Here is a 10,059-nt window from a genome sequence, read left to right on the forward strand (position 1 = left end):
TCCTGGGCGTCCAGAGTTACCCTCATCAGCCCCTTAATTGCCACAATGCATGGTGGGTAACAGGCAGTTGGGCAGGTGTTTCTGGGTGACCAAAGAAGCCTGTGCCTGGAGCTCTAGCAGAGCTAGATCCTCCCCAGCCCCGGGCACCTGTGCATCTGCCATTTTCTGTTGGGAGGGGGCCTTTGGTGTCTGGTAGTACCCATCACTCTGGCCAGCTGACTACCCAGATGTGCTGAGGGGACAAGGCGCAGCAGCGGTGAAGCCTGGAGCCTGGGGATGACATCCTGCTGTCGCTCCACTCCACTGTGTCAGAAGCCTTGAGATGTGTCGCCATCCATACCCTTGTGTCAGTAAAGTCTGCCAGGCACTGACAGCATCTCCAGCAGTGACCGAGTTGTGGGAGCACACATCTCTTGGCCAGTCCAGTTGCCACCCGATACCCAGCCCGCCTGGCGGTGACCGGGGCCACATGCTGAGTGGTGGGTGCCCCTGGCCCTCCAGCCCAGACCGACCCTTAGCTGTGGGTGGTCTGTGGTCTCGCGGGGATGGCAGGGACAGGTGGCAGGACATGAAAGGGGAAGGGCTACCCGGGAAGGCTTCACACGGACTGGTGCCCACTGCAGTATCACGTCCAGTGGGTGTTAACGTCAGGGGCTGTGACACTACCTCAGGGAGCGTCGTTACGTCAAGGACATGTCAGTCAAGGGTGACAGTACAGAGGCATTGTCTCCAGAGTGCGGTTCAGTCTGGGCACGGGCACCGGCTGGCCGCCGAAAGTCTGCAGGGCAGGGATGCTCTGGGCCCACCGTGGCGACCAGACGCGGGCCCCAATGGGGCCCGGTCGGTGCGCAGGAGACTCGTCCGGCCTCCGGTCTGGAGTGGGTGACAGTCGAGTAACCGACCGGTAGGCGGGCGCCGTGCCTGACGCGCAGCAGCTACTGCGCAGGCGCAGCCCCGCCCGTGGGCGGACCCGTGCGCCGCTGGTGACTGCGCAGGCGCGGGCCTTCTAGTGGCCTGGCGGGCTCGGTGGCACTGGTGTGACCTTCCGATCCTGCCGTTCTTCCCGCCATGGCCGCCGCTGGTGTCCTGGTGGTGTCGAGGCTGGCTGCGGCCTCCGCGTTCGCGTCACTCCCCAGCCTCCTGCGGCCGCAGCTGTCCTGTAGCTGGACGCCCGCCCAGCGCGCTGCCGCCCTTCACGGCTCCGCGCCGCGACCCGCAGCCAGGGTCGCTTTGGTGAGTGGACTGCAGGGGCGCGGGCCGTCCCGCCGCCCGGGGTCTGCCCTCTCCTTTCGTCCGCTTCCTCCGCCCTAGGCCTTCCCTCCTCTTATAGTCGTTTCCTCAAAGTCGTCGTCGTCCCCCCGCCTCTCGGAGTTGGCCCTAGTTCTTTGGTCGGCTTTCTCGGCCCTACGTCGGCCCCTCCTCCCCAGATCGGCTCCTCCGGGGCAGCTCCCGCCGCCCAAGTTGCCCCCTCCCCCCAGGTCATCGCCTGCCACTTGAATTCGGCCACCCTAGGTCAGCTCCCACTGCTCCCGCAGGTACTGTCTGGATGCGGAGTCTACGACGGAACCGAAATCCACGAGGCCTCTGCGTAAGTCCTCAGGACAGCTGGTTCTCCACTGTGGAGCCGCGGGAAGCCCCCTCTGGGTGTATTTGCACTTCTTTAAACCGTGTAGAGAAAGCATGTTTTTTGTTGTTGTTCTTTTGTTTGTTTGTTTTCAGTTTTGGGCCGGGGCTGGGTTTGAACCTGCACCTCCATCATGGGGCCGGCGCCCTACTCCTTTGAGGCACAGGCGCCGCCCAAGCATGTATTTTATGTACCCTGTTTCTGACTGAAAAGGCAAAACCGAGTGTTAAAAGACAGGGAGATACTAAAATATATTTAAAATATTTTGAAATATCATTTACAGTAGTACCACTTGGAGGTAAACACTTGCCATTTCATTTGGTGATGTTCAGTACAGTTACATTTATCTGCCCTGTGTGAATGTTTCTCCTGTGGGGGAACTAATTTCCTTCCATTCAGTTCTCAGCTGCATCATTCATATAGTTACTATGGCATCCTATTGTGGGCTGTGGTTAGATTATCATTAATGAAACTAGTCAGTTGTTGCTATTCTGATTGTTTATTTTCTTAGAAGTTATTATGAGCAGAACCTGCAGGGTATTAGGCCTACTGCTTGGCTGTGGCTCCTTTTTCCCCACGTGGTCAAGAGTGCTTTGGAGAGGGGAGAGGTAGGAGGTGGTTTAGGTGTGTTGGGCTGCAGACAGAGACTTGAAGCACTGCAGGGTGACTGCACCTGCCTAGTCTGGAGTTGATTCAGAGTCGGCAGTGACCGTAGAGTAAGGGCGCTGGGGACAAAGGGCCAGGATTCACATTGCAACTTAAGCTTAGGGAGAAAGAGCCTGTGAGTCAAGAGACAGCCAGGGAAGAGCCTAAGACTCCTAGCGTACCTGTAGGGCGTGAGTCTGATGTGCTGGGGTGGTTTACTTTCAGATAGAAGAAACTGAGGACCAGGCCCAGATCCTAACTACCGTATGACTCTGGGCAAGTCACTGTGCTTCAAGCCCCAAGTTTCCTCTGTAAGGAGCAGTGAGAGCACTGGTGTCTTGGTGGGGCTCATGAGCTATGCTACTGGCATTTGGAGTCCTAACTGGCACAGGGCAAGGCTGCAGACTACTAGCCGTTGACCTGGGTAGCTGTTGTCTATCTCCCTTAGGGAGACGAGCTCCTTCCTGCCTGCTCACATCCTGGTGTATGCATGTCTTTCCCACCACCTGTGACTAGAGGCTAGAAATTGAACTTAGCCCCCAGCACATCATCGGATTCATTCTTGGAGGCCCAGGGCCAAGTCAGACAGGCCTTGGTAAAGGCTGAGAGCTCGGTGGTCCCTGGGAACACAAACACATCCAGGCTATGGTCTCAGCTGAGTCGCTTGGTTCCACCTGTACCAGGACCAGGTGATTTCCCCAGCCTGCTTTGGGAGAGTCGTAATCCACCAGGTGACCGGGAATTGAACTGGGGGCATTTGGGTTAGCAAGGCATTCACAACTGTTTGAAAAGTAGGTAGCATGTTACTGTAGGTTAGTAATTTACTCCTGGCCATCAGCTAAAATCCTGTTTATAAGTTTGCCTCAACACAAAGGTGGTTGGAGCATTTTCAGAGCGTTGTTCCCGGTTTTCTCCCCTGCAGGATACTGGTGCACCTGAGCCGTGGTGGGGCCGAGGTCCAAATCTTTGCTCCTGATATCCCTCAGATGCATGTGATTGACCACTCCAAGGGACAGCCTTCTGAGAGCGAAACCAGGTGTGAAGACAAGATTGGGACCTAGAACTTCTGCCCACCTCTCACAGGGCAGCCTTTCGTTGCTGGCTTGATTTTCTTGGGTGGCTGAATTTGTGTGTTCAAATGGATGTCTTTCAAGGCAGTCATCCTCAGGCCTCTGTGGCTCGAGGTATTTCTCACCTTCCAGTACTTTCAGAAATAGTGAAAATACCAATCATGGTCTTCCCGCTGAGTGAAGCTTTAGCTTGACCTTTATTTTGACCAAAGGTGGCATTGTCAGCTTGGTGGTCTGCCTTACCTGTGTGGCTCCAGGCCTCGTTAGCTAGTTGCCAGCGGCATTTCTGTTACTGAGGTGCATGCCACCCTGGCCGTGTGTGCCCTGAAAGCCATTTCTCCCCCTGCCTCCCCCCTTTGACTACAGGGTGACCACTCTTTGAGTGGTGCTTTCCAGTGCCTTCCACTAGCCTCAGACCACAAGAGGCAGGGGCAGGAATAGGATTGGAGGAAGAAACCTCAGTTCTGTCACCTAGGAACTGTGGTTCTCCCAGTTGAGATCCCTGTGATTTCTTTTCCTGCTGGGACTCTGGCCCCTGCCCCTAAAATTTGTGCCTGCTCCTGCTGTCCCCTAAGCCTAGGCTGCTGCTGCTGCCTGTGAGGCTGTGCCTCAGGTCATGTCACTCTGTCAGGCAGTAGTGTCTTCAGCTCCCTCCTCCCCACCATGCTGAGGGCACATACTGCTTTCTATCTGCTTCAGATACGTGACTGTGCCAGAAGGTTGGAGTCGTCTGGCGTTGCTTCCCAGTGCTTCTCTAAAGGGCCCCAGCATAGATTTAGCATTGCTGGAACCTTTGGCAGGTAGTGACCCTGGAGTGTCACAACCCTAGCTGTGCGAGCACCCTCCCTCTGGCTAAGAGCTGTGTGAAGATGTGTCCTCTGCAGCTGGCCCTGCCTGTACACTGGATACACTGAACCTTCTTGTTGGGTTATGCTCTCTCTCAGGAATGTTTTGACTGAGTCAGCGAGGATCGCCCGTGGCAAGATTGCAGACCTGGCCACACTCACTGCAAGCAACCATGATGCCGCCATCTTTCCCGGAGGCTTTGGAGCTGCCAAAAACCTGTGTGTATTCCAGTTTCAGGGTCTGTGCTGCTCTCTATGTGGAGCAGTGGCAGGGAGTGGGTGTGCATGACAGGAACAGTCCCTGGGTTTTTAGAGTCTGGACAGTGCCCGTGTCTGCTTCTGTCCGGGTGCTGCTGGGGGAGGGGCTTAGGCAGCATGTCATCAAAGCACATGTCCTTTGCTTTCCCAGGCACTCCTGGTACCTGACACTGTCAGAGGAGTCCCTCACCCAGCATGTTGTGGTACTCACTACAGGGACATTGGTCTCTGGGTATTGATTCTTTGTGGATTCCACTTCTCTCAGAGAACTTAGAAGTGTAAAAGATCCTTTCCCTGTTTGATAGTTGGGTGGGGGCCTTCACAGGAGGAAAGGAACCCTTTCTTGCTTTACTGTTCGGGTTGTTACTATAATAACTGGACCACGAGCTATGGGGGCCAGGCAGGCACCCATACAGTGAGGTATTTGGGTTTCGTGTTCTCTTTTCCTTCTCTGTATTTCCTTTCTCTCTTATGTATGCTTGGATATTCTCTTGGTGCTGTCCTCAGTGTGTCCCTGCCTGCGACGGGGATCAGGGCCGATTCCCGGTGACTGCAGAGTTGGCAGGAGCAGTTCCTGCTCTGTCTCAGTGCGCCCAGCCCCTGCCAGTGGCTTGTGTGCTATAGTATAGAAATAGCCCATCGATCCTCCTGCCTCAGGGGTAAACCAGAGCTTCTGTGGTAGAATATAATCTTCCTACCCATGGGAGCGGGAGCTGGCTGAGTTTGCCTTCCCTTGGCCAGGCTGTTCACCCCCTTCCTTATGGGTCTGGCTCCAGGAGCTACACCCCCACACCACTCCACCACCACCCCTGCTTCCTTCCCTCTGTGGCTTTGTGCTGCCACTTTTCTCCAAAGGTGACCACACATAGCTCATCTCATACTCAGTCTGGAGCCCTAGCATTCCCTAAGCCTCTTGTTTTCTGTGTCCTCTTATCCCCATCAGCCCCTTTATGTGTGGCATCGGTCCTCACTGCAGTGCAGGACACCTAGACCATTCCCTGACAGGCCTTCTGCTGCCTGCAAGAGTCCATCAGAATCTCTTATAACATGCTGAAGCTGGTGTCCCCTGGGTTGGTCTCGCCTTCCATCCAGGTCAGCCCCGACTTGGGGAGGAGCAGGGCAGGGTCAGGTGCCCGGCTGCTTCTCACCCGCTTTGACTCCTCGGGCTGACTTCATCTCGTCCCGTAGTCAGCTGACAAGTTGACCTTTATTCCACCACAGTAGCCTCCTGACTGGCTGCTTGTGCTGCACTGGGTGGGAGACAGAGGCATTCCTTCTCCAACGGTGCCCTTCTGTTCTTTCAAAACTCTCAGGTGACGTGGCTCATACCTGTAATCCTAGCACTTGGGAGGCTGAGGTGTGTGGATTTCCTGAGCTCATGGGTTTGAGAACAGCCTGAGCCAGAGTGAGACCTTGTCTCAAAAAATAGCCAGTCATTGTGGAGGGTGCCTGTAGTCCCAGCTGCTCAGGAAGCTGAGGCAAGACAATCATTTGAGCCAAAGAGTTTGAGGTTACTATGAGCCAAGACACCACAGCACTCTACAAAGGGCGACAAAGTAAGACCTTGTCTCAAAAAACAAACAAACAAAAAAAACGCTCAGGACTATGCATTGCCCATGGAGGCCGATTCCTCCCTCCCAATTCTGGCCCTATTTTCCCAGTCCTGTGGTAGTGCTCACATCTTGCACCCATCTCCCACAAGCTGGTGGACCTTGGTGGACCTTGGTGCTGCCTGAGCCCCAGACCTACCATGGTCCAGTCCTTTTGTCCAGTGCTTTGCTGTGTCTCATGAAGATCCTGCCATCTTCTCCAGCCTCCTGGCAGGATGTATGAGGTATAGTTTTCTTTGTTGAGATGCTGTCTGCAGTGAGACTTCAGCTGATGGAGACCACCTGCGGTGTGTCCCTGAGCTCTGACCCTATCACCTGGCCAGGAGGGACGGGCCACTGAGCATTTGCGGTTGGTGGGGCCGTCTCTGGCCTGGTGCACCATCTGTATCTGCTAAGCGAGACACGCAGGTGGAGGGGTGTTGAGTCCAGGCTCTGCCGAGGCCAGGGTGCCTGTAGTGTGCCCTGATTTCACATCTCCTTTCATGAAGCAGCCCCCACCCTGGGCTCCACTCACATTCTTGCCAACCTTTCCAGAAGGAAGATTAATGGCTATAAGCCTAGTTCCTGGAAGGTGGTGGCTGCTGCTCCCACAGGTTAGTGTGGCCACAGCTGTGATGAGATCTGATTCCTTCCCACTCTGACCCCAACTCCTTGGCCACTGCCAGCTTTGTATTTCCAAAAGATTCTGTGTATATGGGTATGTGAAAAATGTCACTAGCCCCTCACTAGCACCATTCTGGGCTTTGTGTTTACTGACCAGTGTACTCATAGTGGCTTCTGAGCTGTATAATGGTGATGTAGAGTCTCTAGGGTAGACCAACTGTGACCCATTTGAATAGTCCCCCCACTGGCTGCTCACGTCCCTTCCAGTCTTGTTTTTATTAGCATTTTGGAGGTATAACTGATGTCCATGTGTTTAAAGTGCACAATTTAGGCCGGGTATAGTGGCTTCCACCTATAATCCCAGCACTCTGGGAGGCCAGAGGAGATAGATTGCCTCAGCTCAGGAGTTCGAGGCCAGCCTGAGTCAGAGCGAGACACCATCTCTAAAAATAGCTGGGTGTTGTGGACACCTGTAGTTCCAGCTACTTGGGAGGCTGATGTGAGAGAATCGCTTAAATCCAAGAGTTTGAGGTTGCTGTGAGCTATGACGCCGTGGCACTCTACCGAGGGCCACAAAAGTCTTACCTCAAAAAAACCAATAAAATTAAATTAAAAAAAGTAAAGTTCACAATCTAATCAGTTTTGGCACTTGGGCACCCTCTGAAGCAGTTTCTGTGTCGGGACAGTGACCACTTGTCACTCCAAAGATGTCTAGCAAACAAAACACGTAGTAAAAATGCTGGAATAGAGGGATGGGACAGAGCCAGTGGGAGGAGTGGAGCAGGGCCTGTGCACTGCTGGCCTTGGTGGTGCTGCAGGCTGGACAGCGCCTCTGTCAGTGAGGAGGTCGCACTGTCACAGTGTTGCTGGGTTGGTCATGTCTCCTTTCCTGCTTCCTGGGCTTTCTTCTCCTCCTGACTTAGTAGACTCCAGAGGGTCTACTTTGGGGGTGGGTGCCAGCAACCTCTACTGGCCACCCATCTCGATGCACCCTTCCACTTTTCATGGTATTCCTGCTTAAAAACAAGGAAAGAGTGAGACATTAATTACCCCGAAAATCTCACACACGGTTTGCTGCTCATTTCAGCTGTTCAGCACATGGTGGACCTCAGAGCCCAGGAGCTAGGGGTGGGGAGCTCCCCCAAGGAATGGGCCCCGACAGGCGCTGAGGCAGGCCTTTCTCCCTGGCAGGAGCACATTTGCTGTGGATGGGAAGGATTGCCGTGTTAACAAAGACGTGGAACGTGTCCTGAGGGAGTTCCACCAGGCCGGGAAGCCCATTGGGTATGTGTGAACAGTGGTGTCTGCAGTCAGCCAGAAGCCATGGCTGGGAGCTCTGAGGTCTTGGAGATTTTTCCAAGACTGATTTTTTTTTTGTTTGTACCAGGAGGGACTCTCACGATGTCCTGGCTGCCTTCCAGATGCAGAAATCCTTTCACGTGGGTGCCTCCACTCCCCTGGTGCAGACTTCTAGAACACCCAGCCTTCCCATAGCATCCCCTCCTTGGTCAGAGCCCCTCGGCCACGGCCCTGCCTGGGTCCTCGCCACACTTGAACCATCTGAAACCCTGTCACTCTGGGCCGCCCCTCCTGGGAGCTGTACCTGGCCACCCTCCACATCCCCACACTCTGCCCCTTGACCTGTGCTCTCTGCACCTTTCAGCTTATGCTGTATTGCGCCTGTGCTGGCGGCCAAAGTGCTCAGAGGTGTTGAGGTCACCGTGGGCCACGACCAGGAAGAGGGTGGTAAGTGGCCCTATGCTGGGACTGCAGACGCTATCAAGGCCTTGGGCGCCAAGCACTGTGTCAAGGGAGTGACCATATCCTTTTTGACAGCCAGGACCAGGCCTGTGGCGCGCACATTTGTCCCTAGGACGGTGTTGGGGATACCCTCCTTTGGGGCAGCTTTGGTAGGTGGTTTCTGTACCAGGAGTTGTGCTTGCTGGTCTTGCTGTCGGGGCACAACTAAGAGTGAGGGAACAGCAAGGGTTCAGGTCAGGGAGCCTGCACTGCATGGGGTGGAAGGTGAGGGCACAGGCAGGTGTGCACAAAGTGTCAGCAAGGACGCCTGGCTGGTTTTGGTGGAAGCCTCTGTCCCAGGATTGGGCGTGTATGGTTGGCCTGCAGGGTGCTGGCACAAAGCACATCCGGAGGCACCTCCTGTTCCTGAGATGGGAGGCTGCTGCTTCCCTTCCAATGTGTGTGAACTGGATGCTGAGTCTATCTCATTTAACTGAGCAGCGCAATGTGGAGAGGGGTCCTGCCGGCATGGGTGGCACCAGAAGGGAGTTTCCCTTTTCCAGGATCTGTTCAGAGGGAAGTTGGCTGGGGGGGGAGGGGTTTATACCTGAGATTCTCTTGGGTCCTTGGTGGGTGATGTTTTTATCCTTAACTTTTGTACACGAAGCTCACGTTGACCAAAAAAACAAGGTGGTCACAACCCCAGCCTTCATGTGCGAGACAGCACTCCACCACATCCACGATGGCATCGGAGCCATGGTGAAGAAGGTGCTGGAACTCGCTGGAAAGTGATGCACACGGAAGGCGCCCAGCGCAGGGCTCTGGGTTCAGTCTCACCCACTTAGCCCTGAGCTGGAGGCCAGTTGCCGTCCATCTGGGAATAGGACAGGAGTTTGGTGTCTCCCTGTGGAGGGAGGTCTGGATGTATGGGGTCCTCTGAGACATCTGTCCCACGGAGATGGAACAGAGGCAGCTGATGAGTTAGTCTCTCTGCCTCTTAGAAGCAGCTGTGACTCACCACACTGGGAGTCTTTGAAAATTTACACCTAAGCCACTTTTTGAGGAAGAGAATTGATTCGGGTAGAGAAATACTATTTTGTAATCTTAGGTTCAGCAGTTCAAGTTATTTAGTTTTTGAAAGAAGAAAAATTTAAACTTGTAGTCTGCTAATCAGGAAAACAGAAATACCACGTTTGTAGGTAAAGATTGATTGAAGTAAACTTGTGCTAATTACAAAAAGTGGATTTTTATAGCTGGCCCTTCAGCCACAGAGAATATATTCCTTTCTAAAATGGAACTTCTGAAAGCCGCTCCGTGTTAGCCTTTCTCAAAATGGCAAATAGGGAGTATAAATGAGTTTTCTTAAATGAGTCTCAGTTCTCTTAATTTTCAGGAAGAAGGGAGGATTCCAGAGGAACTGAGCTGTTGTGGTTGAGTGCGCCATCCAGGCCACGGGGCTCCAGGGCAGCACAGGTGCAGGGAGGAGCAGGTCCGTGGCACTGTGCTGGCATTTGTCTGTGTTGGGGTGGTTTGGGGATAACACATTTTGGATGAAAGCATGGGTATCTGCACATGACACCCATTGGAGAATGTTCTTTCTCCTCTGGTCTGCCTGCCTGAGCAGTTATGGAGAAAGTGGCTGTGGGCCCCACTATGGGGTTTGG

At 54.1% G+C, this 10,059-nt stretch overlaps 1 protein-coding gene across 2 annotated transcripts; it reads left to right on the forward strand.

Moving 5' to 3' along the window:
* The first annotated feature begins 470 nt into the window (after nucleotides 1-470).
* Nucleotides 471-9,765, forward strand: CUNH21orf33 (chromosome unknown C21orf33 homolog). Of its 2 annotated transcripts, XM_003798084.3 has the most exons (7): nucleotides 1,002-1,233; nucleotides 1,536-1,588; nucleotides 3,192-3,305; nucleotides 4,284-4,403; nucleotides 7,847-7,939; nucleotides 8,319-8,475; nucleotides 9,059-9,765. In XM_003798084.3, the coding sequence occupies exons 1-7, from the start codon at nucleotides 1,069-1,071 to the stop codon at nucleotides 9,185-9,187; spliced, it is 831 nt and encodes a 276-aa protein (XP_003798132.1). In that variant the 5' UTR covers nucleotides 1,002-1,068; the 3' UTR covers nucleotides 9,188-9,765. The 2 variants fall into 2 exon arrangements, with proteins under 2 accessions (XP_023373857.1, XP_003798132.1); XM_023518089.1 differs by lacking the exons at nucleotides 8,319-8,475; nucleotides 9,059-9,765 and adding an exon at nucleotides 8,043-8,308 and having other exon boundaries at nucleotides 471-1,233.
* The last annotated feature ends 294 nt before the right edge of the window (nucleotides 9,766-10,059 follow it).

Source organism: Otolemur garnettii, unplaced genomic scaffold (assembly GCF_000181295.1).
Source record: "Otolemur garnettii isolate 467f Iridium unplaced genomic scaffold, OtoGar3 scaffold00128, whole genome shotgun sequence".
Taxonomy (NCBI): Eukaryota; Metazoa; Chordata; class Mammalia; order Primates; family Galagidae; genus Otolemur; species Otolemur garnettii.